The 25,366-nt window shown below is 49.2% G+C and overlaps 2 protein-coding genes across 5 annotated transcripts in view; both read left to right on the forward strand.

The window, feature by feature from the left end:
* DIXDC1 (DIX domain containing 1) overlaps nucleotides 1–2,371 on the forward strand; it is a 64,273-nt gene extending 61,902 nt beyond the window's left edge. For all 3 annotated transcript variants that reach the window (XM_073320858.1, XM_073320857.1, XM_073320860.1), the window contains one exon: nucleotides 929–2,371. In XM_073320858.1, the coding sequence (XP_073176959.1) occupies nucleotides 929–1,009 (81 nt within the window). In that variant the 3' untranslated portion in view covers nucleotides 1,010–2,371. The remainder of the gene's footprint in view (nucleotides 1–928) is intronic.
* A 4,790-nt stretch (nucleotides 2,372–7,161) lies between these two features.
* Nucleotides 7,162–24,822, forward strand: DLAT (dihydrolipoamide S-acetyltransferase). 2 transcript variants are annotated; one of them, XM_073320796.1, is made up of 14 exons: nucleotides 7,162–7,498; nucleotides 11,517–11,618; nucleotides 12,610–12,734; nucleotides 12,860–13,016; nucleotides 16,213–16,339; nucleotides 16,781–16,971; nucleotides 17,651–17,798; nucleotides 18,030–18,097; nucleotides 18,952–19,044; nucleotides 20,103–20,210; nucleotides 20,848–20,963; nucleotides 21,283–21,445; nucleotides 21,668–21,804; nucleotides 22,526–24,822. In XM_073320796.1, the coding sequence occupies exons 1-14, from the start codon at nucleotides 7,238–7,240 to the stop codon at nucleotides 22,653–22,655; spliced, it is 1,926 nt and encodes a 641-aa protein (XP_073176897.1). In that variant the 5' UTR covers nucleotides 7,162–7,237; the 3' UTR covers nucleotides 22,656–24,822. The 2 variants fall into 2 exon arrangements, with proteins under 2 accessions (XP_073176897.1, XP_073176899.1); XM_073320798.1 differs by lacking the exon at nucleotides 7,162–7,498 and adding an exon at nucleotides 11,278–11,370.
* The last annotated feature ends 544 nt before the right edge of the window (nucleotides 24,823–25,366 follow it).

Consider the following 25,366-nt stretch of genomic DNA (forward strand, 5'->3'; position numbering starts at 1 on the left):
ATCAGGCCTGGGGGTTGGTGTGCCAGTTGGGATGCGGGCTCTGTGAGAGTTAGGGTGTGGGAGGGGGCTCAGGGCTTGGGGTGTGGGTAAGGGTCTGGGGTCTGGGAGGGAGTTAGGGTGCGACAGGGATTGCCAGGTGCAGGCTCCAGCTGGGTGGCGGTTACCTGAGGTGGCTCCCAGTTGGCGGGGCAGCCGGCTAAGGCAGGTGTGATGTCAGAGAGGTTTCTTGAATAGGGCAGGTCAGCAGGATTTGGGCCATTTCTACATCTAAACCAATGCAGAGTTTGCTCCATTTGGCCAATGGGCATGAGCCAGGCTGGTGGAGATGGGCTTTCTCTAAAGTATCCTAAATGCTTGGGGCCAGAGTCAACTCTGGCATAAGCGGTGCAACTCTTGTTGAAGTCAGTGAGCCTACTTATGCCACAGCTGAATGTGGTTCTTGGTTTGTAATTTAGCTATTTTTATACAGTAAAGAATCCTCTTCCTCCTCCACACAGTAACCCTAAATGATGCCCTTCCTCCAAAAAAACTTTTGTTAAGATACATCAGTGCCAGTTTCTCCAGAGATGGTCTAATGTTCTGAGCACTGGACTGGCAGCCAGGAGTTCCCAAGCTTTAATCCTGGCTCTGATACTGCCTCGGTGCCCTTGGGCAAATCATGATCCTTCTCTGTATCTCACTTTGCCTCTTGGAAAAATGGGGATAATAATCCTGTTTTTTTTCTCTATGCGGGAGGAATAGGCAGCTATACTGTTGTTTTTAAAGCATGTTGGGAACTTAACGTGTGTACGTGTGGGAACTAACACTACGTAAGTGCCAGTTATTTTTATTGTTGGGTTTAATTACTCCATTTTTCATGCCATTCAGATGTAACAAAGCGGTGTCTATTCTCCGGAAGTGACCTGACTCTCTCCCTGCCTTTTTATAGGTGTTCCATGATGATGACATCGTTCCTGGTTGGGAGGGGAAAATTGTAGCCTGGGTGGAAGAGGATCACGGGGAAAATTAATCAGATTCTTGAGTCTTGTTATTGTGGGGACCCATAACTGGCTGCAGTGCTCAGAGATGATGACCAAAAAGAGTGTGAGCTGGGACATGTCCAATTCAAGCTGCCAAAAGAGAGGACTTCTCTGCAACCAACGGGTAAAATGCTTTTTGTGTGCGAGGATGCCGGGCATTTAACTTTCCATGGCCAAATACAGACAGTGTTGTGAGACTGAAATTACAGGTTGGTGGGAAAGAATCATCTTGCTTTGTCCTGTCAACAAAACCCTGGAGGCCTTATTAATGTGTTTCTCCATTCTCCTGGTTCCCCCACCCCCTGAAATGCCTGCTGCTGTTTGTAAACTGCACATTTCAACTCTGATTTGACACATTCAGTATTATATGAACTCTCAGTGATCCCTGAAACTATAAGTTCTGCCCTCATGGACCAGAAGATGCTGCTAGATTCTAGTTTTTACCAGAAGATCTGACCAGCCAAAATCCGTGCCCAGAGTATTTGTGCTGAAGAGGCAGAGCTCCCTCCAGTGAACTTTGCAAGCTCTTGATACAAGGAGCACCAGGAACCTGACAGTGAAAGAAGCTTGTGGATTGTGCTAAGCACTACCAAAGCAAAGACCACCAGGTGGGCAACGTTGTCTTTCTCCCCAAATGCAGGCTTCCACTTCCTAGACTTGCTTCTGCTGTTTGCCCTCCAACTTGTAATCAGGTCTGAGCTCTGTTGCTTTGTTGCCCTGGGAAGTTGGAACTCTTTGGTAACCAGGTGCTTACTTAACTGCCAATGGATTTTTGTTTCGGGGAAGGGAGCAGGAAATTTCCTAGCTTCCCCGCATGGGTGATGAGGTACTTTTGCTTCTCCTTTTGCCAGCCCTTTCCCTACAGCCATTACCATCCCTGCCCTTTCCATACATCCAGCAAGGCCAACAGAAATTCTAATCTACTCTCCCAGGAAACAAGCAGGATGTTTCTTCAGGAATGAAGTGACAGAGTCTGTTCTATTGGTGCATCTGTATTCATTCTTCCAACTTTCTTTGTGCAGGCATCACCATGTACTTGATGTTCACTGACTGACAAGGCCATTAAGCAAATAACCAAACTGGTAGGATAGATATTGTGAGCAGCAGTACCCCAATTTCCAGCATGCTTTCGTTTCTGGCACCTAATGGAGTAGAAAATGGTCAGTTGGGAGAGCACGTGCTATGAGATCCGTTAGGGTGTGTCTGCACTGCAATAAAACATCCATGGCTGGCCCATATCAGCTGACTTGCGCTCATGAGGCTATAAAATTGTGGTGTAGACATTCAAGTTGGGCTGGAGCCAGACTTCAGGACCCTGCAAAGGGGGAGGGTCCCAGAACCCAGGCTCCAGCCCGAGCGTCTATACTGCAATTTTATAGCCCTGCAGCCCGAGCTCAAGTCAGCGGATACAAGCCAACCATGTTTTTTTTCCTTGCAGTATAGACATACCTTAGGGTCCCAGGTTTTCTCACTGCAGTGCCAGGCCCTGCTGTCATACTCTAAAGCAGCCAGACTTCTGCAAAGCTGGCCGCAGTCTGCAGCAGACAGGCGCTGTTGACTGAAAAGGTCAAACAGTGAGTCGAGCCTCAGTCTGTTCATCTTTGGTACACATGCCCCATCATTGGACTGCCTGCTTGTCTGAGTTGTGCGGGTGAGGCTGGGAGATGAAGAAAACTTGGTGTTATTATTTTATATTAACATGACCTTTTGTAAACTTGTTCCTGTTTTTTGGAATTATTTTGTACCAGTTTACATCATTGTCTGAGGTGTATATTTTTATATCAGTGTAAGTGCTTTCTGTGTATTTCCACAATACTGTGCTGTAGTTTACTCATTTTCTAGAGAATGTCAGTATGTTTTGTACAGTCTCCTGTTAACACCACGCAAAATGGGTCCCATGACTAGCTTTACTTTACTACAAAAGTACTAGTTCCTACTGTTTTTATATTTTGCCAGCTGTTTCTTGTATAGACGGGAATTACGTGTAGTTTGTCTTATCACTCCCTTTATGTGCAGGAAGAGCTCAGATGCCTTTCTGTCCCATTCCTGCACTGGTAGAACACGTGGTGGCTGTTATCGACCAGTACCATTTCATCAGCTGATTTGTAGACACTCTTTCTCTTTGCAAACAGCCGTTGGAACATCAGCATTTGGGAAAGTTCTTCAATGGGAGAAAAGCAGTATCAGTCCTGAAAAGAAACAGAAGTTCTCTTCCTCCCTGGAAATCACTGGTTTCTCTGGTGCATGTGTTTTAGTGCGTAGCTATAAGACAGCATGGGGTTATCATACTAAAATGCATTGTTATATTTCAGTTGCAATTTATCTTGAATGTCTTTTCATTCAAGTTTTACTAGTCCACTTAATTTCAGTCAGAGTTGCGCGCTTCAGGTAGGACTTGCCCATTTTATGGAAACAATTATAACAGTAATTTTTCAAAGGCCTCCATGTATCCGTCCTGTATCCCTCTCTGCTTTTAAGAGATGAGCAGTGTTTAAGAGTTGTCTTTGGTGACTCAATGGCTGAGGTAATTGCTAATGTGATAGAACTTCTCACCTGTAGGTCATAGGTTTCAGTCCAGTCTCACTCAGTAGTGATCCAGCAATGGCTGGTTGATGGCCTAGGTGGAATGAGTTGGGAATCTGTCCTGTTCCTAGGGGTTCCCCATCCCCATAACCACTGTCACCAGTGAAACGCCTGTTGGCAGTCTCCGCAGAGGGGCCAAGGACTGAATCAGCCCTGGAGCCACTTGCTGTCTCGTGTTCCCTTCAGGGCAGGGGCAAAGTACATTTGGAGGAGGAGGCACAGAGAAGGAAACTTGCACTGCCACTGCCTATGCGTATTCTGGCGATAAAGATTTCATTCTGTAGCACTATCAGCCAAGCAGCCTTCATCAGTGCTAAAACCACATACGAACTAGAACAGAAACCTTGTTCCCTCTGTGACAGAACAGATAATCCCTGTACTAAGTTCAAACCCTTGAAAAGCATTGGCAGCACTCTGCCCTCGGATACACACACCCACCTCCCAGAGAAGTCACTGGGACTTGTGTGAGAGAGCCTGGAGACAGAACTATTAGTACTTCTAACATTAAAATTGGAGGCCACGGCCATGCCTTGTTCTCCGCCGGGATTGCTCCCCTAGGCTCTAACACATGCATAGCTCAGGTTCAGCTTTGTTCCTGCAATGACATGGCAGTTTTCTCTTGACTTCCTGTCATTGTATGAATGAGCAGACAGGAGTATGAGTTAGGTCAGGGAAAGTTATTCACAAAATAAAGGGGAACGAGACAATCCTGGAAAAGAGTAGGTACACACGGGGCCAGATTCTCCTCTCACTTATACCAGTTTTACTCTAGTGTAACACCATTGGCTTAAATGGATTTACTCCTGATTTAGAGCAGGGCATATGGGATCAGAATCCAGCCTTGGACTTGGTTTAAATGTTTTCCTTTGATTCTATATATGTTTATTTCTGCCTTACTTTCTTCAAAGCTACTTTTTGGTTTCCTTATAATTGTAACTTGATTATTTAACATACACACTATATGTAAAGTTATATTTTCCTAGAAACTCTAACGTTTGCATTCATCACTTTTTAAAAGGTCAGTTACTCTCAAAATCCAGGTCCTCCAACAGAGTGAGAACCGAGGTTTATCTGTACATCTAAGAGCTGTATATATCTGACTGGATGTACTTTGGGTTTGTGGACCAAGAAAAAATCATCTCAATAAACTGTAGTTTGCAAATGGAGTCTGATCAATCTATTTTGCTTGGGGAGGGAGGTTCCTTTGAACTGAAGCTTTTAATATGTTGACAGGCATACGATGCTCATGTGCATGGGTGTGTTTGCTAGGTAGTAGGAACAGAATACACAGCAGAGAAGACAATCTTGCACTGGAACTGAGTAAAGGGTCTGTTCCATCTGGCTTCCAAAATCTTCAAAAACAGCAGGAAAGCTCAGAGACTGAACCTCACTTTGAAGAGAAGATTTGGATCCACGCACATTAAACAGCAAACAGCTCTGGGCTGTTCAATTTCTTGCAAGAGTTGTTTTTATTTTTAAATACAAGTGAGCTTTTGAGATATTTTAAAACTACAACTAACCCCTGACCCAGACCATATTGCTCATATAATTTAAAATGAAATGCAATAGGTTTGGGGCTCAGTTAACTCAGAGATTTGTGAGCAAATATCACTGCAGCCACAGATTCTCATGTTTATGCATGCAGGTGCAGTGGCTGTGTTTTCTGATGGTGATGGCACAGTAGAGGCAAGCCCTGTGTGCTGAAAACAGCTCTTGCTAAATAATTTAAAAACCCTGAAGCAGTAGTGATAAGGACAATCATACTTTGCATATATACAGTACCTACCAACCAAGGATTTCAAAGCACTTTATAGATGTTAATGAAGCCTCTTAGTCCCCAGGGGGAAATGTCAGTATTGCTAAGGATAGCTGATGGGTTGGAACATTTTACCGATGGGGAAACTGAGGCAAAGAGACACCCTGAACAAGACAAATTAAGACCCTGATGCTGAAATCTGTGCGTGAGCCTCACTGAAGTCAATCATGCTCTGTATGGTGTTGGGGGTTCACTTGCAGATGCAGAATTGGGGCCGATAGCTCAATAAATTCTGGGACACAGATGTATGTTATGGGAGACTCAAACATGGCACTATTGTCGGAGTCAAGGGGGCTGTGGGCCTAACCAGAACTGACATACAGGTTTGGCTGTGCTCTAAAGCCTATTTTCCCAGCTGGGGACAGCCTCATGTGCCTCACCTGGAAGATGATGACAAGGCCCAGCTTTTGTACTACGTAACTCCCTCCCACCTAGGGCATTCTGTGGGTCTGCATGAGTTTAAGTCAGTGTGGCATTTCCCCTTCATCGATTAATACAAGAATCACAACATCTGCCTGTGTGCCATAAAACAATCATCATAAAGGGAGTTCCATTCCCCCGAGGGACAGCACAGCGGGCACCTTCGAGGCGCTGGGGTGACACCTGCAGAAGGCTGCACTGAACGTGCACATCTGGGTTTGGTATTTAGCTGCCTGCGCGTAACCTTCCACCTCCCCAGTGCCCAACTGTGGAGCCATCTCAGCACCAGGGCCTCTGATAGGTATGGGAGTGAACAGCACAGAAGAGGGTGTGGGGCTGGAGACCCCCAAGTCCCTGTGATTCCTCCCTGCCCCAATCCCCCCATCCAATCCTTTGTTCGCTTATCCCACACCCCCAATCCCCCTGCTTTCCTCTATACAATTACTCCCACAATCTGCACCTAAGTGCCCCCACTTCCCCATGAATACAATCCCAGATTCCCCTGCTCCTCAGACCCCAGTGGCGCCCCATCCTGCCCCCAGACTTCCCCTGCTCCCCCATCCACCCCCACCCTACCCCTAGGGACCCCTGCACTCCCATCCTGCCCCCTGACTTTCCCTGCTCCCCCATCCTGCCCCCACCCTACCCCTAGGGTCCCCTGCACTCCCATCCTGCCCCCAGACTTTCCCTGCTCCCCCATCCTGCCCCCACCCTGCCCCTAAGCACCCCTGCACCCCTATCCTGCCCCCAGACCTCCCCTGCTCCCCCATCCTGCCCCCACCCTGCCCCTAAGCACCCCTGCACTCCCATCCTGCCCCCAGACTTTCCCTGCACCCCCATCCTGCCCCCAGACCTCCCCTGCTCCCCCATCCACCCCCACCCTACCCCTAGGGACCCCTGCACCCCATCCTGCCCCCAGACCTCCCCTGCTCCCCCATCCTGCCCCCAGACTTTCCCTGCACCCCCATCCTGCCCCCAGACCTCCCCTGCTCCCCCATCCACCCCCACCCTACCCCTAGGGACCCCTGCACTCCCATCCTGCCCCCAGACTTTCCCTGCTCCCCCATCCTGCCCCTAAGCACCCCTGCACCCCCATCCTGCCCCCACCCTGCCCCTAAGCACCCCTGCACCCCCATCCTGCCCCCAGACTTTCCCTGCTCCCCCATCCTACCCCAGAGTCCCCTGTCCACCCCCAGACCTCCTTGCACCCAGATCTCTCGCGCTATCTCCTCGGCGCTGTCCTCCCAGCCAGCCCCTCGCTCCAGCTGCTCCCCCCCCCCCCGTTTTGTGGCTCTTCACGACACTGTCGCAGCCGCTGCTGCCGTAAAGCGCGGTGGGCGCCCGCAGTCCGGAGGGGAGCGAGGTCATCGCCGCTGCCGGGTCCCGGCTCCGCAGCAGCATGTGGCGCGTGTTCGCGCGGCGCCTCGCCCCGTGCGCGGCCCCGCGGCGGGTGCCCGGAGCGGCGGGAGCGAGCCCTGGCCGGGGGGCCCGCGCCCTGAACGGAGGGAGCCTGGGGGCCGCGCAGCCCCCGCCGGGCCGGGGCCGGAGCCGGAGCCGGAGCGCGCCGGGGCCCAGGCCCGCGGGGCGGCTGCTGCTGCTGAGGGAGCCCTGGCCCCGCCTCGTCCCCCGGCGGTGGTGCAGCCTCCCGCCCCACCAGAAGGTGAGGGGCTGGGGGGCACTGGGGACGGGGGCACCCGGACCTCCCCCCACCCCGGATCCTGACCCCCAGAGCCCCCCCCCGCCACAGAGTCACCCCCTTTCCCTTCCCCCAGTTCCCTGGGGTCATGCCCCCCCCTCCACGGAGTCACCCCCTTTCCCTTCCCCCAGCTCCCTGGGGTCATGCCCCCCCCCGCCACAGAGTCACCCCCTTTCCCTTCCCCCAGCTCCCTGGGGTCATGCCCCCCCCCGCCTCAGAGTCACCCCCTTTCCCTTCCCCCAGCTCCCTGGGGTCATGCCCCCCCCCGCCACAGAGTCACCCCCTTTCCCTTCCCCAGCTCCCTGGGGTCATGCCCCCCCTCCACGGAGTCACCCCCTTTCCCTTCCCCCAGCTCCCTGGGGTCATGCCCCCCCCCGCCTCAGAGTCACCCCCTTTCCCTTCCCCCAGCTCCCTGGGGTCATGCCCCCCCCCCGCCTCAGAGTCACCCCCTTTCCCTTCCCCCAGCTCCCTGGGGTCATGCCCCCCCCCGCCACAGAGTCACCCCCTTTCCCTTCCCCCAGTTCCCTGGGGTCATGCCCCCCCCCGCCACAGAGTCACCCCCTTTCCCTTCCCCCAGCTCCCTGGGGTCATGCCCCCCCCCGCCTCAGAGTCACCCCCTTTCCCTTCCCCAGCTCCCTGGGGTCATGCCCCCCCCCGCCACAGAGTCACCCCCTTTTCCTTCCCCAGCTCCCTGGGGTCATGCCCCCCCTCCACGGAGTCACCCCCTTTCCCTTCCCCAGCTCCCTGGGGTCATGCCCCCCCCCGCCTCAGAGTCACCCCCTTTCCCTTCCCCCAGCTCCCTGGGGTCATGCCCCCCCCCGCCACAGAGTCACCCCCTTTCCCTTCCCCCAGCTCCCTGGGGTCATGCCCCCCCCCGCCACAGAGTCACCCCCTTTCCCTTCCCCCAGCTCCCTGGGGTCATGCCCCCCCCCGCCACAGAGTCACCCCCCTTTCCCTTCCCCCAGCTCCCTGGGGTCATGCCCCCCCCCCGCCACAGAGTCACCCCCTTTCCTTTCCCCCAGCTCCCTGGGGTCATGCCCCCCCCTCCACGGAGTCACCCCCTTTCCCTTCCCCCAGCTCCCTGGGGTCATGCCCCCCCCGCCACAGAGTCACCCCCTTTCCCTTCCCCCAGCTCCCTGGGGTCATGCCCCCCCCCCCGCCACAGAGTCACCCCCTTTCCTTTCCCCCAGCTCCCTGGGGTCATGCCCCCCCCTCCACGGAGTCACCCCCTTTCCTTTCCCCCAGCTCCCTGGGGTCATGCCCCCCCCGCCACAGAGTCACCCCCTTTCCCTTCCCCCAGCTCCCTGGGGTCATGCCCCCCCCCCGCCTCAGAGTCACCCCCTTTCCCTTCCCCCAGCTCCCTGGGGTCATGCCCCCCCCCGCCTCAGAGTCACCCCCTTTCCCTTCCCCCAGCTCCCTGGGGTCATGCCCCCCCCCGCCTCAGAGTCACCCCCTTTCCCTTCCCCCAGCTCCCTGGGGTCATGCCCCCCCCTCCACAGAGTCACCCCCTTTCCCTTCCCCCAGCTCCCTGGGGTCATGCCCCCCCCGCCACAGAGTCACCCCCTTTCCTTTCTCCCAGCTCCCTGGGGTCATGCCCCCCCCCGCCACAGAGTCACCCCCTTTCCCTTCCCCCAGCTCCCTGGGGTCATGCCCCCCCCTGCCACAGAGTCACCCCCTTTCCCTTCCCCAGCTCCCTGGGGTCATGCCCCCCCTCCACGGAGTCACCCCCTTTCCCTTCCCCCAGCTCCCTGGGGTCATGCCCCGCCCCGCCACAGAGTCACCCCCTTTCCCTTCCCCCAGCTCCCTGGGGTCATGCCCCCCCCCGCCTCAGAGTCACCCCCTTTCCCTTCCCCCAGCTCCCTGGGGTCATGCCCCCCCCGCCTCAGAGTCACCCCCTTTCCCTTCCCCCAGCTCCCTGGGGTCATGCCCCCCCCCCGCCACAGAGTCACCCCCTTTCCCTTCCCCCAGCTCCCTGGGGTCATGCCCCCCCCCGCCACAGAGTCACCCCCTTTCCCTTCCCCCAGCTCCCTGGGGTCATGCCCCCCCCCCGCCACAGAGTCACCCCCTTTCCTTTCCCCCAGCTCCCTGGGGTCATGCCCCCCCCTCCACGGAGTCACCCCCTTTCCCTTCCCCCAGCTCCCTGGGGTCATGCCCCCCCCGCCACGGAGTCACCCCCTTTCCCTTCCCCCAGCTCCCTGGGGTCATGCCCCCCCCCGCCACAGAGTCACCCCCTTTCCTTTCCCCCAGCTCCCTGGGGTCATGCCCCCCCCCCCGCCTCAGAGTCACCCCCTTTCCTTTCCCCCAGCTCCCTGGGGTCATGCCCCCCCCGCCACAGAGTCACCCCCTTTCCCTTCCCCCAGCTCCCTGGGGTCATGCCCCCCCCCCGCCTCAGAGTCACCCCCTTTCCCTTCCCCCAGCTCCCTGGGGTCATGCCCCCCCCCCGCCTCAGAGTCACCCCCTTTCCCTTCCCCCAGCTCCCTGGGGTCATGCCCCCCCCCCGCCTCAGAGTCACCCCCTTTCCCTTCCCCCAGCTCCCTGGGGTCATGCCCCCCCCCGCCTCAGAGTCACCCCCTTTCCCTTCCCCCAGCTCCCTGGGGTCATGCCCCCCCCTCCACAGAGTCACCCCCTTTCCCTTCCCCCAGCTCCCTGGGGTCATGCCCCCCCCGCCACAGAGTCACCCCCTTTCCTTTCTCCCAGCTCCCTGGGGTCATGCCCCCCCCCGCCACAGAGTCACCCCCTTTCCCTTCCCCCAGCTCCCTGGGGTCATGCCCCCCCCTGCCACAGAGTCACCCCCTTTCCTTTCTCCCAGCTCCCTGGGGTCATGCCCCCCAGACCCCCAGCCACAGAGTCACCCCCTTTCCCTTCCCCCAGCTCCCTGGGGTCATGCCCCCCCCGCCACAGAGTCACCCCCTTTCCCTTCCCCCAGCTCCCTGGGGTCATGCCCCCCCTGCCTCAGTCACCCCCTTTTCCTTCCCCCCAGCTCCCTGGGGTCATGCCCCCCCTCCACGGAGTCACCCCCTTTTCCTTCCCCCAGCTCCCTGGGGTCATGTCCCCCCCTCCACGGAGTTACTCTCTTTCTCTTCCCCCAGCTCCCTGGGGTCATGCCCGCCCTGCCACAGAGTCACCCCCTTTTCCTTCCCCCAGCTCCCTGGGGTCATGCCCCCCCCGCCACAGAGTCACCCCCTTTTCCTTCCCCCAGCTCCCTGGGTTCATGCCCCCCCTGCCTCAGAGTCACCCCCTTTTCCTTCCCCCAGCTCCCTGGGGTCATGCCCCCCCCCCGCCACAGAGTCACCCCCTTTCCCTTCCCCCAGCTCCCTGGGGTCATGCCCCCCAGACCCCCAGCCACAGAGTCAGCCTCTTTCCCTTCCCCCAGCTCCCTGGGGTCATGCCTACTCCAGCCCCACAGCCACGGAGTTACTCTCTTTCTCTTCCCCCAGCTCGCTGGGGTCATGCCCACCCCGACTCTACAGTCGCTGGAGAGGCTAGGATGGGGGACCTCCCCTGCAAAACCCCCGTGAGATGCAAACAACCCCAGCCCAGCCTCCCCCGGCATCCCCTCTCACAGACTTGCTGGCCAGGCCCTACAAGCGGCGTCCTTCTCCTGTTCCTTGGCCCCCGAAACCACAGGATGTTACCCCGGCCAGCCGTAGAGCCCACTTGCCAATAGCCCAGTCGTTTGCCAAGTTCGGATTTGCCCTTGTCTTCGTGCCCCTTCCCCACCCACTGTGGTATTGTGCACCAGTCGGTAGCTGCCCTTTAGAGCTCCGGGGGACAAGCAATTCCCTGGAGTCAGTCTGAGTTATGAAGCACCTTGGGATGAAAGGCTCTGAATAAACGTGAGACTATTGCATTAGCATTATGGCTGTTTTATTGTTGGCACCTTGACTGTTTCTGGATTCAAGAGCATTGACTGGCCTCTCGCCTCTCTTGGTAGAAGGTGTTCTAGAGTCACTAATGCTATGGCTGGGTTGTTCTTTTGCAGGTGCCTTTGCCGGCTCTTTCCCCTACAATGCAGATGGGGACTATCGCTCGGTGGGAGAAGAAGGAAGGGGAGAAGATCAGCGAGGGTGATCTGATTGCAGAGGTACCGTGGAGAGGTCGCCCCTAACCAGGACGGCCCCAGTTATGGGGCACCAAGGGCCAGATTGTGGGGGGCCTCTCACTTTCTGGTGGGGTGGGAGGCTGCACCATAACCAGAGAATGAGGCAGGTTATGGTCTCTAAAATTGTCCCCGTACTAACTGCATGCCCTGGATTTTGTCACAAGTCACCCCAAACAGGTATAATTGTTCTTTCCTCACCCTTACCCATTATCTCTGATTCAGCATTGGAAGGTTGACTCCTGCCTCTGATCAGCCCATAATGCCAGCTTCCATTACCCACTTGTTAAATTTTCAAACAAGCACCTTTGTACTTTCTCCTGTGCTGCCCCTCAGGCTTGGGAGAAGCTCCCCATAAACATCCACAAAACTAACTCATTTTCCTCCGTCAGATTTCTTCTTAAAATTCTTTTCTGCTGTGAGGCCTACATAAAATTTGTCCACAGATAGGCTGCTGGTGGGCTGAGACCACAGGCTGTCCTACTGATATATTGTCTCATTGTTTCCTTGTACTCCCCTGTCAGTCTGTCCATCCATCTGGTCCCTCTCATACTTAGATTGTGAGTTGTCTGGGGCAGGGACTCTCTTTGTGTTTTGTGTGTGTACAGCACCTAGCACGGTGGTGTCCTGATCAATGTCTGGGGTGCCTAGATACTATGAAATACAGATAATAAAAATTAATATTAATTTTCTGAAGCCACTTTATTGAAGGGATTAAAAACAGCCACAACCTCACTACCCCTCAGAGTTGCCTGCTGTTTCTTAGCGACTTGTGAGGGGGATTGAACCTCTACAGTCTCTTTTCCTTGTCAGCCAAGTTGCTGCTGTCAGCTGAGATGATTCTCACCATGGCTTTATATGCCAGGGAGCTTCACCCACAAACATCAGACTGGAGGAGTCTGAGCTGTATGCAGCCCTTTTTATTTTTTTCTTTCTTTCTTTTGGGCCATAACAAGATCGTTCTCTTTTTGCAAAGGTGGAAACAGACAAAGCGACTGTGGGATTTGAGAGTCTGGAAGAATGTTACTTGGCTAAGATCCTGGTAGCAGAAGGGACAAGGGATGTCCCCATTGGGTCTGTAATATGTATCACAGTTGAAAAGTAAGTAAATCGATCACATCTCAGTAGAGTGCTGTCTGGGGAACCTGGCAGGTTGGGTGCCCTGGATGAAGCATTAGGCACGTTATCTTCCATATTGTTCATGGCTCCTTTGGCTCCTCTTCTAGGCCCGAGTTTATTGATGCCTTTAAGAATTTTACCTTGGATTCTGCAGCACCTGCTGCTACAGCAGCCTCAGTGCCTCCCCCTCCAGCGGCAGTTCCCCCCGCACCAGCTCAGCCCTCTGTGCAGACTCCAGGCAGCTCCTATCCTCCTCACATGCAGGTAAGGCATGTACATACCTGTAGTGAATTATTCTTCAGTGTCTGTCTTCTGCCTGTCGAACACTAATAGCTCCTAGGCACTGTGATGTAGATATAAACCATAGGCCTTATTAGCTCTGGCTGCAGGAGTGAGAGTCAATCGTACAGATTTAAAATGGGCTTTAAAAAACCCCAATCAGTTAAGCTTTAAAACTGTTTTAGGGCCCCTGGTATCAGTCGAAGAAGACAGTCTGTTCCCTCAGACTATGAAAAGCTCCTGTATGCACATGATTCTCTTCTTATTAAAAGGCAATGACATTGATTGGTTAATTTGGCTAGTAGATGGCCTAGCTATATAGAATGGAGTAAAGGATGAAGGCATTCAGCAAGCTATAAAGCAGCACTCTGTCTCTGGTCAAGTGACTAGTCCCCTGAAAAAAAATACTTAGTCATTGGACTAGGAAGAGAGAGAAAGAGACTTTGTAATCCAGTTTTAGGGCACCCCCCTGGGAGAGGGGAGACCCTGGGTCCAGTCCCCCTGCTCCAATCACTCGTTCATTATTTATCCACAGTGGAACAGCTTCAACAGGAGAGACTGAGGGGGCCCCACATCAGAATATCCCATTGCTCAGTGATTAGAGCATTCTCCTGAGAGGTGGGAGACCCCTGTTCAAATCCTTTCTTGCGCTCTAGTCAGAGTGAAGAGGGGACTGAATCTGGGTGCCCCACACCCTGGGTGAGTGCTCTAACCTCTGGGCTAAAAGTTATAAGGTGAGAGGCACCACCACCTCCTCCTGTAGCCGTTTTTGTGTGGAGCGAGGCAGGTGCTGAACTCGTTCCCACAAGAAGTGGCTTAGGCGGTTGGTTCCCCTTCACGATCACTTCCAGAGCTAGGTGCCTCCCTGCAGCCCAGACTCAAGTGCCCATCAGTGTGAGTGGGGCAGGGCTTAGTACACATCCCTGTTGTTGGCATTGGCTGGCTTTTATGGTTCATGTTCTCTGGTGCCTATCTCTCCCCAGGTTTCAGAGGAACAGCCGTGTTAGTCTGTATTCGCAAGAAGAAAAGGAGGACTTGTGGCACCTTAGAGACTAACCAATTTATTAGAGCATGAGCTTTCGTGAGCTACAGCTCACTTCCTCAGATGCATGCCGTGGAAACTGCAGCAGGCTTTATATATACACAGAGAATATGAAAAAAGAGTGGTCACTTTGGATGGGCTATCACCAGCAGGAGAGTGAATTTGTGTGGGGGGGTGGAGGGTGAGAAAACCTGGATTTGTGCTGGAAATGGCCCACCTGATGATCACTTTAGATAAGCTATTACCAGCAGGACAGTGGGGTGGGAATAGGTATTGTTTCATATTCTCTGTGTATATATAAAGCCTGCTGCAGTTTCCACGATATGCATCTGAGGAAGTGAGCTGTAGCTCACGAAAGCTTATGCTCTAATAAATTGGTTAGTCTCTAAGGTGCCACAAGTACTCCTTTTCTTATTGTGTAGAGAGTTGTCACTTTGGATGGGCTATTACCAGCAGGAGAGTGAGTTTGTGTGTGGGGGGGTTGAGGGTGAGAACCTGGATTTGTGCTGGAAATAGCCCAACTTGATGATTACTTTAGATAAGCTATTACCAGCAGGACAGTGGGGTGGGAGGAGGTATTGTTTTATGATCTCTGTATGTATATAAAGTCTGCTGCAGTTTCCACGGTATGCATCCGATGAAGTGAGCTGTAGCTCACGAAAGCTCATGCTCTAATAAATTGGTTAGTCTCTAAGGTGCCACAAGTACTCCTTATCTCTCCCCATTCATTGGATAGGAAGCCTAGGCCTCTAGCTCAGCTTTGTGGACTGCAGAGTTGTTCATGTGATTTCTTTAGGCCACTGAATCATAGGTCTGAATCATAGAATATCATGGTTGGAAGGGACCTCAGGAGGTCATCTAGTCCAACCCCCTGCTCAAAGCAGGACCAATCTCCAATTTTTGGCCCAGATCCCTAAATGGCCCCCTCAAGGATTGAACTCACAACCCTGGATTTAGCAACTGAAAGTTAGGCGCCGTGACATTGAGCATGAAACAAAGGGACTTAGGAGCTACATCGCACCCTCTGTTACTCTGCTGGGGCCCAGTTATGTGGGAAGAATTTCTTTTAAGTTTGCATAGCCCAGGAGCAGACCAGTTGTGCTTGGTTAGTTCTCATGTGGTTAGATGCTGAGGTATCTCTGTGTGACTGCCTAGTACTACTACAGTATCCTGTGTTTGTCTATCTTAAGTACTTATATGGCCCTTTTACCATTGTAGCTGAGCATCTCACAACCTTTAATGGGTTTAGCCTTGCAATACTCCTGTGAAGTAGGGAGTTGCTATAATCCCCATTTTACAGGTGGGATGCTGAGGTACAGTGAGATTGTGACTTGCTCAGGGCATCACAGGAAGTGTATGGTGGTACAGGGAATTTAACCCAAGTCTCTTGAATCCCAGACTAGCACCTTGCCCACTGGACCATGCTTCCTTTCTACTGCTCTTTTCTTGTTCAGGGCTGGTCGAATGTTGATTCTCTAACAAGTTCTGCAGTGATGCAGTAGAAGAGCTACTAGTGTCTTGCAAAGTTGTGCACATCCATTATTATTATTATTGCATCCATATCTAAAATGCCCATCGCTGTTGTACCCGACTGCTCTGAGGGCCAGGGTGTGTCACTCCCAGCACAGGTTTTCCCATTCTCCCCTTCGTTTTTCATAGTATTGTGTTAAGGAGTCAGATTCCAAATGGAGTTGGCGGAACCTCACCTGTTCTGGGAATTGGGAGTTTTATTTCCATTTCTTCCACTGATTTGCTGTGTGACCTCACACAAGGCACTCCACCTATCTATGCCTCAGTTTCCCCATCTGTGCACTTCGGCGCTACAGGTGAAAACTGTTACATAAGTGCTAGGTGATGGTTATTTACTAGCACTAAACAGGCAAAGCAGAATCCCAACAGGAAAATCCCTCAGTTGTTGCCTTTCAATTTTCTTCCTTAATTTAAGCTCTGGTTTAGCGTCTTTAAAGAAGAATCTGGCAGCAGCAGCATTGCACCCTGCTCCGTTGGGTTAGGCAGGCCCAGGAACATATTGGTGCTGGCTCATTCTCCAGGGTAATACACTGGTTGGGGTTTGAAGTCATGCTCCTGTTGGCTTTCAGTTATCTGTTATGATACCCTCGCATTCTTTTGACTCCATAGATTGTTCTCCCTGCTCTCTCACCAACGATGACAATGGGCACGGTTCAGCGGTGGGAGAAGAAGGTTGGTGAGAAACTGAGCGAAGGAGACTTACTGGCAGAAATTGAAACAGATAAAGCCACAATAGGTGAGCAATCTCTTACCCTGAGAGAGACCATAGATTGTTCTTTAACCTCTGGAGAGAGAGAGAGAGTAATCCACAGTAGAGCTTCAAACCAGCCTCTTCTCTTCCAGCTGCAAAGGGCAGCAGGCCTTGGTGCAATGTAAAAGGAGCAATGTAAAGCTATTTCCTGTCCTCTTGTAGTTCTAGGTGATGGAGCTGCTAATAGCAGCTCCCAGCTTTGCACCAGCCCTGTGGTGTTAAACCTGCAGTACATGGAGACTTCTCCCCATTCAGTGTTGTTTTAAAGATGTGTTAAAAAGTGGCAGGGATTTAGTTACTATGGGGAGACTGAAAGCATCATCCAAAAGAACTCTTCATTGTGCCAGTGTTGAGATTGTGTGACATCAATGCCAACCTTCTGGTTATTTGATCTTCTCCAGCATTCATCAGTCATTTTCTTTTAAGGCTTTGAAGTGCAGGAAGAAGGCTACCTGGCAAAAATTCTGGTGTCTGAAGGAACAAGGGATGTGCCATTAGGAACCCCACTCTGTATCATTGTGGAGAAGGAGTCTGATATTCCAGCATTTGCTGACTACAGGGATACTGGAGTAGCTGATATCAAACCACAAGCACCACCACCCAGTCCTCTCCCTCCGGTAAAGACTATCTCTCATGGGGAAGAGAAGAGGGGGGACCATTAGCAGTTGTTAATCTGACCTGAATAATCCTGCTGGTTTGAACCTTGTGAAGCTTGAACTCCAGTAATGTGTTTGTGGTATCATGAGTGGAAGGATATCGTGAGATGAATACAACCTATTAGCACCAGCTAATCTATTCTCTGGGAACTGATGGCGGTTGTTCCCTATGTCTGTAATCCAGACTGCTGCCCATTCTCGTTTTAAATGCTCCAAATGATGGGGATACAAGTCACTTACTGCCCCTTCATCTGGGAGATGATTCCACAGCCTAATCAGTCACACTCCCAGAAAGGCATTCTGATAGACTAAATTTTCTCATAATGTCATTTATTTCTCTGCACATTCCTAAATAATTCCTCTCCCCCATACCTGCAGTGTTTCATTCCCTACCTCTGATCATCACTCTAGCCACAGTTCTGCTGATTTAGCTCTCATTCTCTTCCTTAATCTCCTAAATCAGCCCCTCCAGCCCCTGATCACTGTTGTTGCTGATCTGTGAACATTCTCTAGTTGGTTTTTGGTTACCAGATGCCCATGTTCTCTTTGCATGTTACATCTCCTCATACTTAAGTGAAACTTTAAGACTTTAGCTGAATGTCTGTGCAGCTAATGACTGTGTCTAACCCATTCTCTTAAGGTGGCAGCTCCTCCTCCCCAGCCCCCTGCCCCTTCAGCTCCAGCAGTCTCATCACCTGGGGCTCCTGTACATAAAGGAAGGGTAATAATTAGCCCCCTGGCAAAGAAAATGGCAGCAGAAAGAGGAATTGACATTGCGCAGGTGAAAGGTGAGTTGCCATTTCCGTTCTTATCCCAGTCTCTGTTGCCCTTAGATATGTGCTTAGCTGTCTGTTCGCTCCCAGTCCATCAAAAATGTTTTCTGGTCACAGATTACAGCTGAATGTCCAGTTGCTGTGCTGAGTGACTGGGTTAGAAGGGAGTGGGTTTCATTTTAATTTGCATTTTCCCAATATGGCATTGCATGAAATCATCTTACATTTCACATGTCCCTTAACCAGGTACTGGACCAGATGGCAGAATCACGAAGAAAGATATTGAGTCATTTGTGCCTCCAAAGGTTGTCCCTGTGAGTAGGACTGAAATCCGTGAGATCTCGTACTACTGCATTAGTAGTTGTTTTGACAGAAGTGTAGAGCTACCCGCTGCTCTTTGGAAGCGGCTGAAGACTGCAACCAGCAGGTGAAGTACGAGCATTCTGAAGACTGACAGTTTTGCTGGTGATTGGACAGTGTGGAAAGTGTTGGGGAGTCAGCATGTGTAGGACTTCAGAAACGTGAGATGAGATGTTCTCCTTTTTTAATTTGTCACTTTTTGGAATTTTGCTGCAGAAGCACATCCTGCCTCTCCAGGTGTTACTATGGTAATGGGGACCATATAAACGGAACAGCTAATGGAGTGGTGGAGCCTTGAGGAAGGCAGCTTAGGAGGGGAAAATCAAAGGAAGGCCAGTATTAAAAACTGAAAGTCTTCTGCAGTCCTCCTTACTTTGCAATCATTGTCTGATAGAGTTCTGCTTTGTAGCTGTAACCGTGTAGGCTGGTACCTATCACTAATATTTATTACCAGTCCTTAATTAGAATATAGTAGCTACAGATGTCAATACCATATGTTTCATATACCCACAAACGCCACATTCTGGGAACAGAATGTTATCGAGGCCTTAACATTTGGGTTTGTGAATCACTTAAAATGTATCTGGGTAGGAAGCTATAGGACGGGAGTGCCTTCTGCTTACTAAAGAAGGCGACCGGAAACACGGAGAGCAGCCGTGTCTCAGCCATCTGTTTTCCACCACAGCCTTATTCACAGGAGTCATCCCAAAGCTTGTCTCCGTAATGTTGATTTCTAGTTTCTGACAAACCCCAGCTCACATTTGAGTGATGATCGGAAACCCGGCTGTCTGTCTGTCTTTGTGCACAGGCCCCAGCAGCTCCTGTTACACCTGCAGCTCCAACAGCAACACCACCTCCTTCAGGTGTCTTCACAGATATCCCCATCAGTAATGTTCGGAGGGTAAGAGGTTTTCCTTCTTTCTCTCCCTTTAAAGAGATGATTGTATTTACACATAGGAGTCTTTCCAGAAACATTAAACATTTAACCACTGTTGACTAAGGTCCCTTTTAACTAGGAGGGCCAATTGGATGCTGAAGGGTAGTGAACTTGGTGGGAAAAACTTGCTCATGAGAGTAAGTGATTTAATAGCGCTGGCTTGAGCAAGGCATAGAACTGGCAGGTGTTGAGCAAGCTTCCCCCATGCAGCTTTGCTGATGCACCTCCATTCTGACCTGCGAGACCATGCAGCTTTGTCAATGCACCTCAGCCCTAATCTGCAGCAACCCTTCTATTCCATTTGCGCCTTGAGCAGAGATGGCCAATTGTGCTAAATCATGTCGTGGTGGTTGATGTACCCAAAAAAGGAGACTAGGGTCAGATCCACCCACGCTGTGAGAAATGAAAGTTGAAGCAAAAATTTTACTGCTATTAGTGATTTATAGTAGGGTGACATCTCTAGGTGTCTGGTGGCTTATAATGGACAACCATTCCTGTTAGCCAAATCTCTCTCTTCTGGTGTAATAAACTTCATTTGAAGGTGAGGGCGAGATCTTCTTGTGGAGGTGCCTTTTATATACAGCAGCTGCTTTATTGCGTTTATAAAAATGCATCCATCCAACGTTTCTGGCCTCATGTACAATCTCTCTCGCTCTCTCTAAAATACAAACAGTTAGGACCACTGTCCCCAAAACTAAGATGCTTCCCAAATCACCATAACAAAGTTTTCCTCTGTCTCAGCCCATCTGTTCATCTCTCTGCGCCATCCAGCAAAATGAGAGTAGGGGTATAAATTCTAGCTGATTTAAAAATGCAAAATCCTTATATTGGTCTTTTGACTATTGTCTGCTGCTCAGTGGTCTTTATGTAGCAACTCCAAAGATGCTTGGACCAAACCTAATTGTGCTAGAATGTGTGCATCTAAGACAGTGGTGTGCGTTGTCAACCCTACTTTTAACTTGGATGGAAGCCCATTTTGCAAAGTGTGTTGTGTTTTAATGACCTGCTGTGTTTGCCTTCAGGTCATTGCTCAGCGTTTGATGCAGTCTAAACAAACAATACCTCACTACTATCTGTCTATTGATATAAATGTGGAAGAAATATTGGAGCTCAGGAAAGAACTTAATAAGGTAACACAACTGAAGGGTGGTGTGGGTCTGAGGACAGGTAGATAATCAGTATGATGAGCCTCCTGCATCTGTTCTTCAGGGTTGAGCCAGCTGGACTTGGGAAGAACAGGTTCCTTCGCATCCAAACTTTGCTGCCTCCTGCTAATCAGGTCTTGACCCTCTTGTGACAGAGTGTGGAGAAGTCTTCTCCATCCAAACACTGCCCATTGCGTGCTCAGAGTTCCCCAGCCTGATCACACTGAATCCTAGACAAGCTGCACAGCTTTCTTTTACTATTGTTGCCTCAGCTAGAGAATAGGATAAAGAGCAGGATCAAATCGTAAATGAGATGCTGCGTCTGAGCAGAGTTCTTTCTTTTGGGGAAATGAAGATCACATATCCCAAAACTGAATACTGCTTCTCGGACTACAAGGCGGGGGCAGGGGCAGGGGGGAGGAATGCAAATGTTAAATGGGCTTAAGATACTTTCAAATGTTTCCTCTTAGAGATGTGCCAGATTGACTGACTGTGATAGGGTCAGTAGTAAGTGTAAACAGGCCATGTAGTCTTGTGTTTATGCAAACTGATTCAGTTTTTATGGTGACTATAAGGAGTGAGTAAATCACTGACATTTCAGACCTCTGTCTTCTCTTTACAGGAGGTGTCGGAGAACATTAAGCTTTCCATCAATGACTTCATCATTAAAGCTTCAGCTCTGGCATGTGTGAAGGTGCCTGAAGCCAATTCCTCATGGTTGGACACTGTTATCAGGCAGTAAGTATATGGTCCAAATGTAGCTAGTAACTTTATTCAGTATGGTGTTAATAGCAAAATGGAGCAATTCTCCCACACTTTTGGCAGGATCTCATAAAGGCTGGCAGGAATGGGAGCAGCTGCAGTATAAAACTCAGGGGATTCTCAAGAGTTCATATACCTTTCTTAAAGTGCCCTTGTGAGTGAGGCCTGGGCACTAGACTTAATGGACATGACAGTAACCACTTGTTTATACGAGGTGGCTTTAATGCTTTAAAAAAAATCTTTCTTTTGTGTCCCGCTCAAGTAATATGGGTTGTGTCCCCATTGTGTCTTACAGAAATCATGTAGTGGATGTTAGCATTGCAGTGAGTACTCCTGCAGGGCTTATAACTCCCATCGTGTTCAATGCGCACATAAAGGGATTGGCTTCCATTAGTAAAGATGTTGCCTCTTTGGCAGCCAAAGCACGAGAAGGTAAACTTCAGCCCCATGAATTCCAGGTGAGGAGCTTGGTGTGTTAGTAATTACTGGAGCGGTGATTGTCCCTGACTTTAAAAAAAAAAAAAAAAAAAGTGAACCATTTCATGACATGTGGGTCAAATGACCCCTTCAGAACAGGCACTTTCAAATCCATGATCTAGTTTAGCCATGTTAATTAACATGCTATGTGAAGTAACTTTTGTGGTGATCCATATATTAATCTATGTGTTTATTTCCTGTAGGGAGGCACTTTTACGGTTTCCAATTTAGGAATGTATGGGATTAAGAATTTTTCTGCCATAATCAATCCACCTCAGGCATGTATTCTGGCAGTTGGTACTTCAGAGAACAGGCTGGTGCCAGCAAATAATGAGAAGGGGTAAGTATTAAATAGAGCATTATCTAGATTCAGTTAATTCTTCAAACAGGTGACATTTACTTTGGAATAGTGGCTAGTATTCTAATTTTCCCATCAGATGATCAATATTTAGCAGTATTGCACAGTGCCACTGTGAGTTAGAGAAGTCCTATTATCCCCATCTGTAAGATGGGGGCCTGAGGCACAGAGAGTAAATAATTTGCTCAAGGTTGCACAGGAAATGTGTGGCAGAGAAGGGAACTGAACCTTTGTCTCCTAAATCCTAGATTAGTGCCTTTCTCACAGGACCATATTTCGCTGGCAAATTTTGAGTGGCACAGTGCAGACTTTTGAATCTGGTGAGCAAATGAATGACACGTATAGATAAAAGACAGTCTTACTGCCTGAAAACTCATGCTGAGGTAGCCAGGCCTAGAGTGTGACTTAGCATGGGGATAGAGTGAAGTTTTATCACCAATGTATATGCATTTTATTAAATAAAATGAGCTGCATGTTCCAAAGGGATCACCTAATTTCAGAAAGTGAAGGATCTGATCTACTCTCTCATGTAGATCTTTATCATAAGCATTTGTGAAGGTATACATGTAGATCTGAGTACTACAGGACCAACACCCTTTGGGGTTTATCTTTTAAGTCCTGGGTGGTGTGAATATCACTGGCTGACAAATCTCCGCAAACTAACTTGCGAGTGCTAAATGTGGGATTTTGTTTCTCTTCCCAGGTTTGATGTGGCCAGCATGATGTCAGTTACTCTTAGTTGTGACCATCGAGTTGTGGATGGAGCAGTTGGAGCCCAGTGGCTTGCTGAGTTCAAAAAGTTCCTTGAAAAGCCAACAACCATGCTGCTATAATCGAACCAAACAACCAAGACTTTCCTAGGTCACATTGTTCTGTTCTAATCAAGCTATTTATATTTCAGTGATTAGACTCTATTAAACAAATTTTCCTTTTTTATTTTAAATATGTATATTAACTGGTAATTTTTACCATTCTGTACAGATAAATAGTTTGCAAAAGGCTTTACAGAGCAATATACAGTTATACTGTATTTTATACAGTTAATGAATTTGCCAGTGTTTCTCAAAAAAAAGTCAAGTGTCTTGGATTTAAAATCATGTGAGCACTGTATGCTTCATGTATGCTCCTGAATTGGGGTGGGCAGGAGCATACACAGATATATAATCTCTTATGTTCTCAGAAATTAAGAGAACCAGATTGTAAACATCTGTGCAAAAGAATCTGTAAGGCTTGGTAGCTGAAATCTACAAGCTAGTTTAAAACAAAAAACAAAACAAAAAAAGTGAACCCTAAGTGGTCTGTTCTCCTGTTAGTATTAGTGAGAGTGACAGGCATACATTGAGAGGAGGAATATTTTTTCATAGGACAAAGGGTTCACATTGCAATTCCTCCTTGGAATTCAACACTAGCTTAGATTTTCACAGCTAAGTGATCCCTTTTTAGAGGACTTAAAAAAAAAAAAAAAAAAAAAAAAAAGGCAAGAGAGAAGTTAAATTAATCAAGCTATCAAAACAGTACAATCAAATCTCTTCTAAATGTCACAGAGAATGTGCCCCATCCTTGTGGATTTTCACATGTGTGTATTTTTGTATGAAATTATCTTAAATGGCTGCTTTCCCCTTTGCAATGTTAACAGTACACCCTGTTGCAATGGAAATAGTTGTACTGCAGACCTGTCAGGAGAATTTCTTGCTAGGTGTGTCGATACCTGTTGTTAGCATGTGTAATTTGGCCATTGGAATTCCATCCCTGGCAATCATTTTTGTGATGAGTTGCATGTTTGAAAATTGATTTTTCAGACATTCTTGACACGGGAAGCTCTAACATGAGTTGAGGTCATTGATATCACAATTCTTAAATGAAATGTCTTTACTGCCCCAGCCTTCATAAACTGTGAATGTGCTGTCCCATGTATATAATGTATGTAAAATGCTTTAAATGGTTTTCTATTGGACTTGTACCCAAATACACTAATAGTTGTGTCCTACAGTGGGGGGATACATTAGTGGCCACTCCCAATATTCCACTTTCCAAAGGGAAATCTTAACTTAAAAAGAAAGATCATGTAGTTGATCGGTGACCTGGAGAGCTTGGTAGGAATGAAAGGTTATTCTGTACCCTATACATTACATTAAATATTGTCTCTTGTAAAGTTGTGCTACAGAATCCACTAAAGATAATACTGAAAAAATACACTGTGGAGATGAAATATTTTTGTGAGAACTATTTAATGTTTTACTCGGTTGGTTGCAGTTATACCTAACTTTGATGGTTGGGTAAGAAGAAAAGTTGTTGCATTTAAGTATAAAAATGTTCTGATTTTCTCAGTTCCAGATTCTTGGGTGAGTCCATGTGTTCTATTAAATCTTTGGAATTGTTAGACTAATAAAAATTGTCCCAGTGCTTTTTCTGTTTAGTAATGGGTGCTGCTGACCTCGCTGCTAGTGCACAGTCTGTGCAAGTTGTCAGCCCTTCTGGTTGGGCAAATGCAATTTTACCCTGTTAACCTTAAGGTTTTCCGCCATAAGTGTTCAGCAGTGTCTCTGTTAAGCCACTGTCATGTAGCACTAGACTTGGATGATCTATGTTTCTGACTCCACTGCACCAAGTACTTAGAATTCGGGTTAAGGAAATCCTGGACACTCTTGTTGTTCCTTCCCTGTAATAAACTGAAAATCAAAACAGGAACTAGCTTGTGCCAAAGGACCACGGTCCTATTGCGAGCCTGACTGGTGAACAGGCTGCAGAACAGCAGAATGATCCTTTCAGCTCTGTGTTTGTATTTGGCTTTGTGTTGCTTGCAGTGCCCTGTTGCACACTATACACTCCAACTAGGGCAGCTCATGTACATTAACGCTATTTCAGGCTGACCTATAACTATAGAAATGCAGTCTTTAGATGCAATCCTTGTAACTGTTTCAGAACAAAAAAGGAAAACTAAGAATTGCTGCTCATGAGTAAATTAGTCTGTTAAAATTAAATACAGTTATACATTTGTAACCTGTCTGTTGAATTTCTGATCTATTTTTAAACATGGTTATTCCTTTGCCATATTGTCATATGCTGTATGGGAGAAGCGTAGTGTAAAGCTAAAGTGGGTACAACCTGGCATAAAAGGGTGAGTACATTGTGATATCAAATCACTTACCAAAAGGCATCATGGAATTGATGCTTTATTTCCTCACTTAGAGTCTGAAAAATAATTTCATATTAGAATAGAATATGATCATTATTGCCTTTGTAAGACAACTTGACTCCTCGCCAACCTTTCCCAACCAGTGAAGTACTAATTTTTAATATTATTTCATCTGCATTGGCTTGTTTTCTTCATGAATGCTAGCAGGCACCACAGAGATATAGCACTTGGAAAATGTTTATAGCAGAGAAACCCTTTTGGTAGATACCTTCATTTGTAGGGTTCTTGAGCCTTAATATTCATTATGTAAACAGGCCTTGAATGGGCAGACTAGTTCTAGAGCGCTATTGTTATGTTGCCTAGTTCTGCTGAGATTGCAGTACCACTGCATTGGTGGGTTAAGGCCAA

Source organism: Lepidochelys kempii, chromosome 22, assembly GCF_965140265.1.
Source record: "Lepidochelys kempii isolate rLepKem1 chromosome 22, rLepKem1.hap2, whole genome shotgun sequence".
NCBI classification, from domain to species: Eukaryota; Metazoa; Chordata; order Testudines; family Cheloniidae; genus Lepidochelys; species Lepidochelys kempii.

What these genes read in the sequence shown, in the direction of transcription:
- DLAT (XM_073320796.1), top strand. Translation starts at nt 7,238, where the DNA reads ATGTGGCGCGTGTTCGCGCGGCGCCTCGCCCCGTGCGCGGCCCCGCGG. An exon ending in GCCTCCCGCCCCACCAGAAG is followed by an intron (nt 7,499 to 11,516) that starts GTGAGGGGCTGG and finishes GTTCTTTTGCAG; the next exon opens with GTGCCTTTGCCGGCTCTTTC. An exon ending in TCAGGAAAGAACTTAATAAG is followed by an intron (nt 20,211 to 20,847) that starts GTAACACAACTG and finishes TTCTCTTTACAG; the next exon opens with GAGGTGTCGGAGAACATTAA.